The sequence below is a fragment of the Dendronephthya gigantea genome, unplaced genomic scaffold, assembly GCF_004324835.1.
Source record: "Dendronephthya gigantea isolate DGI-Jeju-01 unplaced genomic scaffold, DenGig_1.0 000079F, whole genome shotgun sequence".
In the NCBI taxonomy this organism is placed as follows: Eukaryota; Metazoa; Cnidaria; class Anthozoa; order Malacalcyonacea; family Nephtheidae; genus Dendronephthya; species Dendronephthya gigantea.
Window position 1 is genome coordinate 894,491 of NW_021163089.1, and position 15,959 is coordinate 910,449.

The following is a 15,959-nucleotide window of genomic DNA, read 5'->3' on the forward strand; positions in this document are numbered from 1 at the left end:
TGAACTTTTTCCGGCATTTTTTTATGTTTCTATACTACATATTTCTACAAGATATAAATAAATTATAGATTAAGTATGTGAATTGTTCTCTTTTATAAAACCCAAACTATAAAGAAGTATTTACAATACCCAAATATCTAAAAATATCTAAAGATTAAAAAATTCTTTGTCATCGCCTGAATGGACACGCTCTGGACCAGTGACCTCGCATTCCTAAAAAAAGATATAAACTGTTAAACCTAAACGAAAACGTTTCCTAGCCTTGTTTTTCAAAAAAGGAAACAGTCCCTTAGGCTTAGCGATGTTTTCCAAATAGAAAAGGGAACTTGAAGCCAGTCAGTTTCCTGACAAAGATGGTCAAGGATACATTATCTCAAGATGCAGGAACCATATTGTTGCTTACCGCAGTTGAAACAATGATCATTATTCTGTCCTCGATAAGGGCTTCCGCCATGAGGCCGTCGCCTGCGAACAGGATTAGGTACGGCAGCTTGTTGCGCATGACCGTCGGGCAGAGCACCCGCAGGGCGTATCAGCATGCGCGGGAAAAATACCGGTGGTATACGGCGTTCCATTAACTCGTCATCATTCCTAATGACGATCGGGTTGCCTTGGTTACCACCAGTGATAGGTATGGTACCAGGTGGACTATCATTAATGATAGTAACTTCTGAAGGATAATAAAAAGCTTGTGTCATAAAAATAGCCAAAGTCGTTACAAATACCGAACTGTATCAAATTATATAATTACATACTATAGGTTACGAACGTTTCACCCAGTTTCAAGCTGAAAAACCTACCAACTTCTTTCTTTTTCCTTTCTTCAAATACCGCTTGTCGTCTGTTTTTTGTTTCTTCATCCATCGTTTCAACAATTTTCTCAACTGCGCTGTCCAACACTCGAGATCGAACAAATGTCCCGTTGATATCAGTCCTACAAATCGGACAAGTCTTTTTCTTTTTTAGCCACAATTTCAAACAATAATCGCAGAATGAATGTGAACAGGCTAAAGTCATTGCTTCGAAAAACAATTCCTGACAAATGATGCAGGTGAACTCATCCTCCATTTTCTCGACCAAAACTTTCTTTGCCATTTCCTCGGCATTTCTCGTGATTTCCTCTTGTTTAGTTAGTTGTTTTTGTTTCTCTACGAGTTCCTCCCGAAGTAGTTCTAAATTTTCCTCCATCTTTTTCTCATTCATTTGCATGCCTTCCAGTTTCTCTTGCTCCACTTTGTTCTGTGTCAGTTCCTCCTAAAAATCAAAGGTCTGTGAAGATTTGTTAGCACAAGAGAAAGGCAATCGTATCATTTTACCTGTAAACGCATCTGCTCATCAATTTTGATCTGTAAGATATTCTCCAGGCGGTCTCGTTGGGTCTTCAATTGGTCTGTCAACTCCTTGTCCTTTTCTTCAATTTTTCTGCCCATTTCCTCAATAAGATTTTTTTCCACTTCCTCCTTCTCTGCCAGAAGTATTGCTTTCTGTTGTTCTAACTGATCATTGAGGTCCCTCTCTTTATCCCTAAGTTTATCCTGCATTAATCCCATCAGGTACTTCTCCTGCTCCTCCTTTTCCCTTTCTAATCCCTCTTTCTGCTGTAGCAATTGCTCGGCAAGGTCCTTCTTTTGTTCCAGTTGACTCAAGTATGCCTTCTCTTTTTCAGCAAGAAGCAAGTTTAGTCCTTCAATTTTTTTTTCCGATTCCTGAATTTTGCAAGCTGTACTTTTAGCCATTTCCTGAATAACAATAGAAAATTATGTCTTTATCTCTTTGATTTCTGTAAATGCAGTTTAATCATCATAGCATGCTCACAAACCTTCAAGTTTTCTCCACTAGGTCCAGGTACATTTTCGCTGTTTCTTTCAATGCTATCCTTGAGAATTTTTCGAACTTTTGGTTCTTTTTCCTGCGCATCTCCAAACTCCAGTTTTCGTTTTTTAATGCAGGGGGCCATTTCAAAGAAGTAATCAAATTCATGAACATTATTTTCTATAGCTACACCAAAACATATGCTGTCTCCAGGCTTTATTTCCTGAGGTGTATCAGCTGGTAATCGTTGTCCATTTACAAACACCCCATTTAAACTCTTAAGAAACATGAAAAAGAACTTTTAAAAGGAACTAATCAAAATGGATTTTGCTGGAGATATTGACATAGCATTACACTGTAGCATGTTCTATAGATTTACCCTTTCAGAACTTCACAAAATCATTAAAATTTGGAAGGAATTTGGATTGCAATGAACTTAAAACTGAATCTTTCAGGTGGGGCTTTTAGAGGCTTCACCTCCATAGATCCCACCTATGACACCAATATTGGTAATGCCTAGTAGCATAATAGCAAGCAACCAATCACATCACAATATGAAAGGTGCTATCATCCAATCAGGAAACAGCTCCTTACAACAGCCAATCAAAACACATCATTGCTGGTGTTTATCTAGCGGGGGGGGGGGCTCAACTATACGCTTGTATTGTACACTGTACACATAATTCATGCATGAATTATGACGAATATACGAATAAAACAATAAAAATATTGCAAAAATGTGAGCCCTTCCCTTTGTAGTTTAACACCAGCAACGAAAATTTGCTAAATTTGCAGCAAAACTCCGCGCGATAAACTCACATTGTGATCGATTATCGTCCATTTCTCGTCTTGAAATATTATTGATGCGTGTTTACGGGATATCATAAGCGGGACCTTGCACGATAACAACCGTACGTTTGAGGCTGTCGTTCGCCCAAAAGTGGTCGGTTTCAGGGCATTTAAGAGGACGCTATTAGGGCATATTGGTTGCTGTTCACCAGAAAATCGTCCAACTCTTCGGAGAATAGCCTGATCGCTGAAACTAGAGGCCATTTCAGATACTCATTGGAAAAATTATAACCGTTCCCGAATTCTCTATACTCTTTGTTGACGTCCAAACTGCGCGTGCGCTCGTTCCCCCCGTTGGAATTTGGAATTTAATGTTTAATTGCATACTTCATGTAATTTTGAAATAAAATCGATAGTGTTGCCAGCATTTGCATTTGTGATTTGTTTTCATTCGCTATAAAAAAGATACTTAATGCAATAGTGAATAATGTTTCCCATCTGTCGTTCAGTAAAGGCTGTACACGTACGAGAGTTTTATTTTTAAATTATGCCGAATTCACACTCATGGATTACCAGAGTCGGACATTTATATTCTCGGTCATAGACTCATAGTAGACTGGGGCTGGTTATGCTGGCACGTGACTATCATAATGGAAACGAGGCTACAATTTAAAAACCGGCGCCATTATTATGAAAATAGAATATTGATATAATTTAAATATTGTATAAAAAGTCATTTATTGTGTCTAAATTACGACTGTTTTCAGCGATATTTCGATGCATTTTAAAGACTATAAACCGAAATTCCTATTGGTTTGTCTGGTATGAGTCTATACCAGTTTTTTCCGATGAAGAAGCGAAAGGTTTGCAAGACACCGAATGGACGGACCAGGCGACTTGCTTCGACCCTCGGTATGTTCTCTCCCATATAATTGCGTTATTTGCTGTTAAAACTCGCCCACTAGGTTTAATGTAGTTCATTTGCCTCTTCATTAAATCATCTGGTGAAATCAAATTCAGTGTTTATTCTGAATGAAAGCCTTGATTAACAATTAACATTAATATGATGTTGCAATTGCATGTTTATGACCGTGATTGATGAACCTATTTTTGATAGGGAAATTTAAAAGATCTTCGGATGGTACAGCGCCTGGTGCTGGAGGCAATGGCATTGAAATACTCTGGGACAATAATTCACCAAGCCCCACAACAACAATTGCTTTAGGTATGTGCGATTCATTAAGATCGGTTGTAGCCCCACATACATAATACCTACCATAGACAGTCCACCTTAAGGAGAATTAGCATGTGCAAGCTCAACATTAATTGTTGGATCATTTACTGCATGACAATCCTCTTCACAAAACAACTAAATTTTTAGCCAGTGGTAAAGTATTATTTATTTTACTACAAAAGTAAACATGTTTATGTCCAACAGCATTTTCAATGTACATCCATTATGTTGACTATTCAAAACATTATCCCTGATATTTTATTTGAAATAAATCTAGCTGGAAAACGCAGAAGACAGAACCCAATACGCCATGAAGAAGCTGTCATGACCGATGTGTCGTTTGTTGTTCAAAAACTCAGTGAGAATGTTAGTACAATTATGACAAATCTGCTTTGAGATTCATTGGATTAATACCAAAAACTGATACAAACACAGAATCTTTCTGCCTCATTTGCTAGCTAGTATGATGAGGAGGATGATTATTATCATTGAGGTAAATATTTCTTCTAAATCTTGCTCAGACCTCACCAGTTTCAAACCATGCTGGTCACTCAGGCTTGCTGGAAATGTGGACAGATAAAGCTGAACATAAGATTGTTGGTCATATCTGTGAAGACGACTTTTCATCACCGCCATTTCGACAAACAAAATACGAAGACAACACCGCAAGCCCACAGTCAACACCTTTGATTCAGAGGTCAGTGTTAAAAACTTTGTCAGACAAATTCCATAAGATCTTTGAAAAATATTGCATGTGTTGTTAGAATTGAGCCATTCTTTGCATCTCTTTATTTCGCTTTTCCTCGTAGGAGAACAACCAGGCGTCAAAGTCGTAAAGCGACGCGACAGTTCATGTTGGAGATACGAAAACTAGTTGAAGAGATTCAGAAAAGCGGTGAGTCAGAAGATCCGATGATCAAATATGAACCAAGATTCCTATCATGATGATCATTGCTCCCTCTCATTTGACGCCTAATGTGTTTCTGTTTTTTCAATGGCAGATCTTAGCTGCAGCAGCCAAAGTCAGAAAGAAATTCAGGGAAAGATTTCTGAAGATCGTAGCCGGATGAAAAGGTGAGTAGAAAAACAAGGGCCAACTGTTTTCAGCTGAGGGCTAACTTACGTTAACAGACCATGCCACTGGTCCGTACATGGAGAGGTTCATATAGAGAAGTGAGATGGGCGTTGTTGGAAGACGCTGCAATTCCACTCCTAGGGAGCAGGGTACATTGAAACGTGACTCAAAACGTGTGTGTTTTAATTCCATTTTCAGAATGAAGAGAAACGAAGAATCTTCGTCTAGTGTGACACAAGTTAAACAACATGCATCAACGAATGGAGGAGAGCAAGATTGCAAGACCAACGTCACATGTGCTGCCGAAGCAAGCGCGGCTATTTCCGATTGTCTTTTGGAGGACAGTTTTGAATGGACGGAGGATGACATGGACGAGCTTATCCTCACATGTCAACTTAGTAGTTCTGGTAAGGGATCCCTAACTATCCCCGAGGCCAGTAAACCGCGTTTTGGGGCCAGTCCCTCGCAAGTTTCCTTCGTGCCCGAGACGCAATTTACGCAAATTCGTTCTCGCACAGCTCACACAGAGACGCAAAAGCGGACGGATGCGTCGAGTCATGAGCCTCAATGCACGCAGATACTGTTCCCGGAGGGGGAGGACGGTAATATTGACGAGGGTGGTGACGGAGCATTGAATACTAGTGAGGTTAGGCAGTTTGAGCATGCGCAGCAAATACCAGAACAAGAAGACACTGACCAATGGGATTTTGACGACGACGATTCGTTACTCGCAACAGCTATGCATGAATTTGAATTGTCGCAAAAAGCGGTATCCAAGCAAAAATATGATCAAAATGATACAAACAACAAGCATGGCGGCTCTAGGATCGGGGGATCTGCGCAGAAGAGCGACGATGACTTTGTTACAAGTAATTTGACTAACCATTTCAACCTTACTGAAAGAAGGTTAGACAAGTCCCTAGAGGAGAGAACGAATAGTTCCACTTCCAAAGAACCAGTGAAGAATAGTTTATCAACAACTAGAACTTCAAGTCGCTCGACTATAAACTCCAAGGTTGATACAAAGCAACAAAAGATTTCAACGCCTACGACAAGCCACTCGATTACGGGGAGGACGAATGATTTCAACGTGAAGCAGTTGAACAAGATCGCTGTGAAACGATCCGGGTCGAATAATTTGCTTGGGAAAAGAAATTGTGCACAGATCGCTAAGGACGCTAGCAATAGTGGGACGAGCGTCCTCGAGAAACCATTCAACAAAATGATGCCTCAAACGAACTCAACAAACATGCTTGGGAAAGGTTTTTGTGCTAAGCAAATCAATGAAAGGAATAAGACTAAGGATGTTTCATCTGGTAGCATGACTACACCCCGGGGTCGAGGCGGATCATTGCCCAACCTTACACAGAGAAACGGAAATCGTCATCCACGTGACAACTTGACGGGCGACTTGGAATGTCCGAAAGGCAAGCTAACCAGACAAACAACAACAAATAACAACAGCACGAGGGGCTTCGTGACGAAACCGGAAAGCAAGTCGAGTTTGGTGCCGCAAAGTAAACTCCAAAACTCGAGTGAAACGCAGCCAAACGAAAACCAGGAGAACGAGTTTGACTTCTTAATGAGTGAGGATGATTTTACTGCACTGCTGGATGATTTCAACTTTGACGGTAAGTTTTGAGAATAATAAAACTGGCCTTAAAATAGGAAGAGATACGAGCAATTGCAAAAGGAACGTTTGTGAAATATTCCAACTTTCCAATTTCATCAATCACTTGCTTTCTTTACAGACGTTTTAGCAAAGACGGCGGCAAATCAGGGGTCAGCAAAAGCGACGAACAATTCCATCAGATCATTCACTAACAGCTCAGCACGTGCACCATCATTGCCTGCCACCAGCGAGGGGAAGGTGAAATATTCACAAGCTGAAATCGAACGCAAACGAAAAGAAGCTCAACGAAGACGTATGGCTAAGGCCAAACAGAAAAGTTCAACACATACAATTAAGTAATATCAAAGTCTCCAAGAGAATCTGTAAATACAAACTAAACGATCATGTTCTTGTTTGTTTGTAAATAGAAAAAATATATGTTTGTACATAAATGTACGAAGCAACTCTAATCCTGATTTATCATAGGCCTTAATTTGAACTAGTACCAAATTAATCACTTGAACAACTTTAAAACAGCTGGTTTGCTACCGTGAGGTTCCAACTAAACATATTAAAAGACTCGAACAGCGCTACGTGAGATAAAAGACGGATACACAATCAAGGAAACCAATCTCGCTTCTTTTATTATTCTTTTAATCAGCTCTGTGATACATATTTTAATTTATCCTTGAAATTATTTTGCTTTTGGTTTATGAAACGATCCTAGAAGGCTCGTGAAGGCTGATACAACAGGAATGAAATCCGTGAGTGCTTCAAATGGACTCGTTCTCTTCTTTTTTGTTTGTTCTGCGAGGTCTATATGAAATATAATAAAAATTGTTGCTGCTTTTAATTCTAAATACAAAAGCAATTTAACTTCATGGTTCCAAAATGAGTTTACTTAAATCTCTCCTACCTTTGGCAATTTGAGCATTCTTTTCTTGTACAGTTTTAACAATTTCAACCATTTGTTTTCGCTGCTCGGCGGCTTCCTCCCGCGCCATTTTAACGCTCTCTTCAATAAACTTCATGTTCTTGCTCGCCATCTCCTGTAAAGCGCTCACGTTCTTTGTCATCGTGCTTTCCATCATCTCCATCTGTTCACGCATGCGCTGCAAGTACACCTCTCTGGAATGAAATATTTAAGACAGTTGAGCAATACAAAGAGAAACATTTTCAAAAAGTTGTTTCCGTGATTTAGTGAGGATCCAGTCCTCTCAAGAAGCTATATTCGGCTCTCTGCATAATAAACAGCGCGCGCTTACAAGGCATGGGACCAGCATGATATTCGGTGTTAGTGAACGTTGTGATCGGGTTAAAGAAATCGCAGCACAAGACCAGGAGATTCATGTGATGAATTCTACCCTGACCTTTCTTCCTGTTTCATCTTATCAATTTTCTCGTTATACTCTTCGCTCAGTTTTGTAGCTTGTCGTTTATGCTCCTCCATCTCTTCCAACATGGTGTCCTCAACACGTCGCTGTTCCTCCTGAATTTCCTCGAGTCTCGCGTTCATCTCGAGCGTCTTCTGCTTCTCCTGGAATTCTTCTTCCTTAAAATCCTGCAGCTTCGAAAACGTCTTCTCCTCTGACTTCACGAACTCAAGGAAATCACCATAAACCTTTTCCTTTGCCGGACCTAACAACACAAAATTATTGATTTAGACATTTCCAGGTTTATTTCCTACATTTTTTAGCAACTACCGATTCCCATCATTATGGACTGGCTGATGAAAGAATCATTTGATGTTATTTCATTTCTTTGTTAACCTTTAGCATTTTGCCTGTAGTCTATTTCAAATCTTTTGAGATCTTCTTTGAGTTGCTCATACGTGTATCCACTGTTTTCCTTCGAGAGCTTTTCTGAAATTGTTTTCCACAACTGATCCCGGATTTTCTCGCAATACTCGACGGACATCTCGTTGTTTTGTCGCCAGTATTCGTGAAATAAGCCTGTTTTATGTTCGCCTTCAGTACTTTTGCCTTAAACGAGATGAAGAATCTCTTCCTAAATCACAGCTTGGCAATTAAGAACAAGCAAATTATGATAAAAAAACCTTCCAGCCTTTTTTGACTAATATTTGTGGCTCTATAGCATAAATAGAGTTAGAGTAATTCTCAGCGTACCTTTCGTACCAAACACAGCTTGCTGAAGATTGCTCAAAAATTTGGACAGTTCAGCCTCGTTAGACATTGGACCCAAACCTTTTCTCAAATGCTGTTGTGCTGAGGTGTAATATTTCCTGTGTACACTAACAATCGTCGTCCCTTCACCTACACCAGAAGATCAATGAATGATAAACGAATAGATAACGACAGAACAGCCTCTTTTACCTCACCTATTTGAACCTACCTGTGGTTTCCAGGGGTATATTATCACGTTCCTCCAGAGCAGCGTCCATTCCTTTCTTATACAACTCCAGACACTCGCTGTGAAAACGTTCTGCGATGACTCTCAGCGATGTCTGCCAACTTGTTTCCATCACTGGAATGGCGCTCGGGTCATTCACCGCTTTAACATAAGTCTCCAACATGCACGCAAGCTGTGCTCCAGTTACACGAGAATCTAGAGAGTTCAGAAACGCATACAATGCGCTAAAAAGAATTGTTTTGGATGGCAGCGGAGCTCAAAAGGTCAAAAATACCCTGACTCATCAATGAAGTAGCTAAAAAGTATTACTGGTGTTAAAATTTGAATTTGACTTAGAAAAACTAGATGGATTACAGTGAATAAAGTATTATTATATGCCGTACACAAACTAACTTTACTGGAATACTGTCAATATATTCTTCATTTTACCCGTGCTGTATCCAGTCTTTGGTTTGATTTTGCTGAAGATATGATTTGTAACTCCTGGTACAGCTGCTTTAAACTTTGGCGATAATTTATCCTCATTCTGTTCGATATTCCTCATGATCTCGGCGTTCTCTGATGGTGGAGGAAGAGCGATACAATCGATGGATGGAAAAAACATCTTCAGCGCCTTGGCAACCTTGTCACTCGGCTTTTCTTCGAAACCACCGCTTGGTTTAAGAACGCGATCCTGGGGAGGTTTTAGTGAAAATATCAGTGGATTATTAGCATTTTAATTGCAAACATGAAGAGGGAAAATGCGTTTACCATGAGAAACGTTTTCGGATCAATTTCGTTTCCTTTTTCGTCAGTTGGTGTTAGGGTGACGTCGCGAAGAAGCCAGAGAAAATCTGGAAAAACCGTGGAAAATTTTCTATAATCATCTTCTCCTTCGCGACTTACCCGAAGACCAGTCACAAGCTGCACAAAACATCTACACAATAACATCAAAGAAATGATATATTATCCCTGCCTTTCAATGATAGGAATGTGCTTTTGGTAGACTTCATGATTGCTGACGGCTGGGTGGAGTGTGGTCTTGTAGTAGCTTGTCCTGGGTATGTAGATATTTGGTTGTATCATGCATGTGAGTGTTTGTTTTCATGAAGCAGTATCGTGGTACTTACTGTAGTTCCTCGAGTTGGGATTGTCTTGGTACGGATAATGTGTTGAAGATGAAATAAGAGCTGAGTAATATCGTCAAAACCAACAAAGATATGTCATTCTTTTTCTCTGCTGATGCAGAATCAATGCCTTCGGTATCAACCAGCAGGACTGTGAAGTGATCTGTCTTTAAGACCTGTGCGAAGAGAATTTTAGTTCATGAGCAATGTGAAAATACGTGTGGTTCTCGTACTACAATTGCAACTAAACTCTCTAAGACTCTTGCTTATATCAAAACTCTATGTTCATAACAAAAACGCCGGAAAGACTGAGGGTACGAGGCAAGCCCGACCCGGCCTAGTTCTCAGGCCTCTTCTTCCACCTGATCTTGTGACGTCGTGCATAGAGGACTAGCATAAGATCAATTAAACTCACTTGAGTCCCAATCCATATTCCGAAAGTCTCCGGGTCCATACTGTGGCCTAGCTTGAACGCATCGCACGAGCCCAATAATCTCGATAAAATATACGATTTTCCACTTCTAGCCATGCCTCCAATCGACACCACTGCCACAGGATCCCGTATGTTTGCTAGTAGAGCCAGAGTTGATGGAACTATCTCCAAATGAGTGCGTTTCACCCCCGTGATGTGTGTAAGACTGCCAGATTTTGAGTCGTATTTCATGTTGTTCGGTAACACGAGAGGTAATGAGCTTGTCTTAGCATCTACACCATCCGCACCGATTAGTGAAACCTTCTTGAACTTATCCATCGTGATCGATTCGAAAAAAAGGTCAAATTCGAGACTGGCTGCTGTGTTCGACTATATTCAAATGTTTAATCAAAATTTACTTGCTGTCTTGAAAAACTAAACCAATTTTTGTCTTAGACAAGAAATCTAGTTCGCTCTCACAAACCAGATTCAAGCTAAATGACTTGATGTTTTCCTGTCGCAAGCTAAATTGAAAGTGCATCATATCATAATATGACATCAGCGTTTTCAGAAAACAAGTAACCGGAAATCAGGTTAAAACCGCCGTCAAACCATAAACGTTCACTTTCTGAATCATCATACTCTATACACTCTATTCCTACAAACTCTAATCTATATATTTGCAACAAAGCGAATCTTTCATGGACATGAAATTAATTACTTTATTATTTTCGTAGCAAAGACAGCTTGGATATTGCACTGCAAAGCGCTGCGATTTTTTTCCGGGAATCCCCTTTTATCAGACGGAGTTATAAATGATTCAGGGTAGTCAAGCAGATCAAATTTCGTATATTGTTGCATGTTTCTTCCTGCGCCTTTAATAAGAAACTAGGTTTCAGGCAATTACGATAATTGCTTTGCATTAAAAGCGGAAAAATAACAAATAAAGTTTTCAAACTGAAATTAAAAACGAATTTAAAGTAATATTTTCCTGTGAATAATTCACTATAAATACCGGGAAACCCCTTGAGGAAACCAAGATGCGATTTCATAATTTCAAAATATAATCGCTGATAAAAGGTCATATGATTCATTTCCGAGGAAGCGAAATCACAGGAACTCACTTTCGACTTCTGCTTCACTGAAGCGTTGCTTTATAGACACGAAAGCCTGTAATCTTATACTGTGTTTCCAAACGGTAATGATGTCGGCCGATGGTGATGCTATGCAGGAGCATTTGCGTTCCTCGGGATATCAAATTCGTTCTATAGACCCAAACAACTCCAGGAAATATGATTCGTCCATACCTCTTATACTACCAAACGATCACGAGTATGATTTAAAGACGAAAAGCCTGGTGAAAAAAGCCAATGTGCAGCGCACTAATTTGTATCTTGTGCCAGAAGCCTTGGAGTTGCTGAAACTGATCAAATCGCCACTCGCTATTCTGGCAATATGTGGACCGATGCGAACGGGCAAGTCGTACATCTTGTCAAGGTAAGTTGATTTAGAGCGTATTTGAGAAGCTATCGCGCTTCCAATGTTTTCGAGCGTTTCGATTTAAATGTTTGAAACAGGCCCTGTTTCAGATTATAATTCTATCCGATCAATTTTGCACAGCGAGCAATATTATGCCAAGTGCCTTGAATTTTTTTTGTTTTTCCTGTCTAGGTTGTTAGGTGAAGTAGACGCGTTTGATCTTGGTCATACATTTGACCCGAAGACGTTTGGAATTTGGATGGGAACAAAGATTCTTCTGGGCAAAGATAAAAACGGGAAAGAGCAAGCTGTTCTCTTGTTGGACACAGAAGGAATTGGTAAGAAACAATCAATGAATAACCCAAGCATCTTTCCATTAGTTCACGTCAAAGTAATCCTTATTTCAGTTGGCTCTGACCTGTTCATAAGGACATATCCTGTATTGATAGCGTATATAAACAATATCCTTGATTATTTATAGACGCTCCCGGTGCTAATGTTACTCAAGACGCTGGCATTCTCGTGTTAACCATTTTGATCTCGTCTATTCTCATTTACAATTCTCAGAATGTCCCGTACAAGAAAGATTTGGAGAAATTGGAGTATGTGAATCATGCACTGATCCACGTTAAAGCTCATAAAATTTTATTTTCATGATTTTCGTCACAATATGACGCGGCCTGGTTTATCAAAGGTTGTTTCATTTACAATTTTTAGTTGTTTCGTCCGTTTGGCGGAAGGTTTTGAGGTGAAGAGGAATCAGGAGATTGAAGTGGGGGAAATCTCGCAGTATTTTCCACATTTTATTTGGCTTCTTCGCGACGTTAGTCTGATAACATCTGACGACGGACACGGGGGGGAGATGGATCCCACGGATTATATCAAAGAAAGGGTAAACAACTTTGGATTTATTCACATTTCATTTACGAAATCAATTAATACTGGTTTAAAAAGAGATTATCTGTACGGTAATAATTCCATGTCGAGAATCCACGAATTTAATCCTGAATTTAATCCTATAGCATTAGGTAAGGATTAGGGTCAGATTTTGGATTAAAACTGAGATTATATTCGTGGATTCGTAGAACTACTATCACCTATACGAAGAGCTCTGAGCTCTCCTTCCGTATGGTAACAATGAATCAATACGATATTAACCTTTTGTACAAAGACACTTATGAATGATTCATCCATTTTGAAGCGGTTAATACGTTCTCTTTTTTTTAAACCAGGTGCTCTCGAGAGGGAAATCGTTTAAAGCAGGCAAGGCAGATGAAGTTGGTCGTGCGATCATATCATTTTTTCCTGATATTGAGTGCAAGACTCTGCCTACGCCGCATAGCGACGAGAAAGTGATGCAAAACATCGCACAGCACACGAATGATCTTAACCCAAAGTTTCAAAAAGGTGTACAAGATTTCATGTCGCATTTAATAAAAAAGATTCAAATCAACGGTGCTAAACATGGCTACCAAAAGGGGTCCGCAATCACCGGTACTTTCACCTCATGACGTTGTCTTTCTACTTAACAGCAGTGTGCATTGTTGTTGTTTTTAATTTGATATTGCACATTTTCTACTAAGGTTCTTTGTTGTGTGGATTGCTTCACGAATACGTGAAAGCAGTGAATGATCCTAACGCGATTCCTTGTCTTGACAATGCTTGGCAAAATACAGTTGATTTACTTCGCAAAGAAACCATCGAGGAACTTACTGAGAAATACAAAACTTCTATGACGGTATGCCTAAAGATACCCCAACATTCCCCGTAATTTTCTCCAGTTTTGCTCAAAAATTCTCGTGGCAAAATGACATGTTTACTCTGGCGTGTCACTCAGAACATGATGGCGTTTACCTGCTGTCAAACAATAGCAATACGAGATGGCCATTTTAGATTTTTAGGCTTGTTTTTCTTTCTTATGAGGCAAGAATCAAGGCTGCCAGTGTTCGAGACAGGATGACGTTTCCTCTGGAGGAAGATGGGGCCAGTGTCAGGTTGTTTTCTTCATTTTTAAATTCTTGCTTTGTGTTAAATCTTGACAAGCAGAATTTGCCAAATTTATGAATGTGTTCAGCAGAGGTAGACAGCATGCAATAGTATAATTTTGATATCTCTATAATGTTTGCTAATTCTTCCTCAGAGGGACCACCTTGATGGCGCTCCATGATGAAATACTAAAAGCTCTTACAAAAGAGTTGCTGGAGAAAGTTGCACATTTTGGGGCCGGAGATGTCAAGGATCTCAAGAAGAACAGTGCAGAATTGGTGAAGGTCTTTCAGAAAAAAATCGGTAAGCCAGTGATGGTAAGGTGTGATTGGTACCAGCGATGAATTCCTTGAACGAAATTCTGTTTCATTTTCCCTTTCAGTTGAATTGCGCAGAAAGAAAGCTTTCACAATGGACGCCCGTGGAAATCGAAAAGAATACGAAGGAATGGAAGTCTGCGGAGGGGTGTTGCTCGAGTATATTCGTATAAACAGAACTCTATCTACAGAATTTTGCACAAAACTCTACCAAGAATTATTCGCACCGATTCGAGGGAAAATCGAGCACGAGATTGAAACGTACACGTTCAAACAACTGGAGGCAGACTTCATAAGATTAAATGAAGAGTATTTGAAACGTGCCATCGGCCCGGAGAAATGGAACGTTCTCAGCGAGATGGATAAGAAAACGGTGGAAGCACAGAAAATGAATTTCAAGAAATTGAAAGGATATCAGGAGAAGGTGATGGAAGAGCGAAGACGAGCAAAGGAGGCAGAAATTGAAGCTAGGAAAAGGGAAGAAGAACTGACAAAGTTACATCAGGAAAATGTCAGGGAAAAGGAAAAAAACGCGGAAAATTTGAGAAATATGCAAGAGAATTTTCAGACCCAAATAGAGAAGGTTAGTAAACTATGTTCTGAATGCTCCGCTTTGTGGCTTGTTCGATAAGATAGTACACATACTTCCGTCTGCTGTATATATGTTTATATTTTACTACTGGACGAAGAAATGCTGATTCTTTGCTTTCTAGATGCGAGAGGAAGAGAATCGACGCATAGAGGATGAAAGAAAAAAACTCGAAGATCTTCAAAAATCAAACTTCGCAGAATTTCAAGACATGGTCAAGGTGAGAAATATAAACCGGCAAAACAAATCAATCGCCATTACCTGCTTTTTGATAATAATTTCACGGTTTAAATTTCCACACAGGAGTTCAACGAGAGCCAGAGTAGAGGAATGGAAGCAATGATGGAAAACCTGAGACTTGAAAGAGAACAAAGTAAAGAACAAATGGGAGAATTAGTTAAAGCCATTGCTAATATCCCACCACCTGTCGGTAAGAATATTAAGACGCAGTAATTTACTACACAATTTACTATGGAAAACCCTTAAACAAAATCCTGAAATTTCATTTCTTTTATCTCTAGTCAAAGTTGAGAGAGGTCGATCTTGCTCCATCATGTAACACTTCAAGACAATTGTAACTCGGATATCGATGCATGTATTACCTTTATGAACTCAAATCTTCCGATGTCATTAACCTAAATTCAACCAATAATATAACTGAGTAACAAAGTAAAAATTTTGTTGTATAGACAGTATTTTGGTTTGAATCTCATCTCATAACGTATATTTGAAAACAATCAAGATACGTCTAATGTACATCTATTGTTTGTATAAGAATCTAATTCCTATCGGGTTTTTTCTCTACACTCGCCCCTAATTAATCATTCTCCCCTTGATCATTATTATATCTTCCGATATCATCATTTCCAAAATCTTCATGTTCACCGTCATTATCTACAAGATCATCATATCTTCCGACATAATCATTTCCAAGATTATTATGTTCAACTTCATCATGTACGGAATCGTATCCTCTGTCATCATGATGTACAGAATCATCCCTCTCGGTACTATTACATCCCGTGTCATCTCTTCCAACTCTATGATAGAGAGTATAATTGCTTTCAGTAGGAGCTTCGTTTTCGCAATGGACTGGAGAAACAGTTCTGACACCACTGTCAACGTCGTATTCTTGATTTCTTTGAACATCGCCTTGGCTTGTATCCGTTTCTTCTTTC

The 15,959-nt window shown here is 39.4% G+C and overlaps 4 protein-coding genes across 4 annotated transcripts; 2 read left to right on the forward strand and 2 right to left on the reverse strand.

The window, feature by feature from the left end:
• Nucleotides 1-104: 104 nt before the first annotated feature.
• On the reverse strand, nt 105-2,902 carry LOC114532500 (E3 ubiquitin-protein ligase rnf8-like). The gene is made up of 6 exons (XM_028554015.1): nt 2,632-2,902; nt 1,820-2,089; nt 1,317-1,739; nt 801-1,254; nt 404-670; nt 105-213 (listed from the first exon to the last, which is right to left on the reverse strand). The coding sequence occupies exons 1-6, from the start codon at nt 2,863-2,865 to the stop codon at nt 170-172; spliced, it is 1,692 nt and encodes a 563-aa protein (XP_028409816.1). The 5' UTR covers nt 2,866-2,902; the 3' UTR covers nt 105-169.
• A 395-nt stretch (nt 2,903-3,297) lies between these two features.
• LOC114532497 lies at nt 3,298-7,034 on the forward strand. Its single transcript, XM_028554012.1, has 8 exons — nt 3,298-3,513; nt 3,719-3,826; nt 4,113-4,201; nt 4,357-4,532; nt 4,645-4,730; nt 4,837-4,909; nt 5,109-6,541; nt 6,662-7,034. Exons 1-8 carry the CDS (start codon nt 3,426-3,428, stop codon nt 6,880-6,882), a joined length of 2,274 nt encoding a protein of 757 aa, XP_028409813.1. The 5' UTR covers nt 3,298-3,425; the 3' UTR covers nt 6,883-7,034.
• A 114-nt stretch (nt 7,035-7,148) lies between these two features.
• LOC114532499 (guanylate-binding protein 6-like) lies at nt 7,149-11,628 on the reverse strand. Its single transcript, XM_028554014.1, has 11 exons — nt 11,535-11,628; nt 10,414-10,800; nt 10,002-10,174; nt 9,643-9,808; nt 9,322-9,565; nt 8,875-9,087; nt 8,649-8,795; nt 8,292-8,504; nt 7,893-8,160; nt 7,439-7,650; nt 7,149-7,338 (listed from the first exon to the last, which is right to left on the reverse strand). Exons 2-11 carry the CDS (start codon nt 10,747-10,749, stop codon nt 7,217-7,219), a joined length of 2,094 nt encoding a protein of 697 aa, XP_028409815.1. The 5' UTR covers nt 10,750-10,800; nt 11,535-11,628; the 3' UTR covers nt 7,149-7,216.
• On the forward strand, nt 11,481-15,475 carry LOC114532498 (guanylate-binding protein 1-like). The gene is made up of 12 exons (XM_028554013.1): nt 11,481-11,907; nt 12,082-12,227; nt 12,371-12,491; nt 12,607-12,781; nt 13,122-13,383; nt 13,473-13,627; nt 13,813-13,883; nt 14,030-14,178; nt 14,258-14,775; nt 14,906-15,001; nt 15,085-15,211; nt 15,303-15,475. The coding sequence occupies exons 1-12, from the start codon at nt 11,612-11,614 to the stop codon at nt 15,338-15,340; spliced, it is 2,154 nt and encodes a 717-aa protein (XP_028409814.1). The 5' UTR covers nt 11,481-11,611; the 3' UTR covers nt 15,341-15,475.
• Nucleotides 15,476-15,959: the final 484 nt, after the last annotated feature.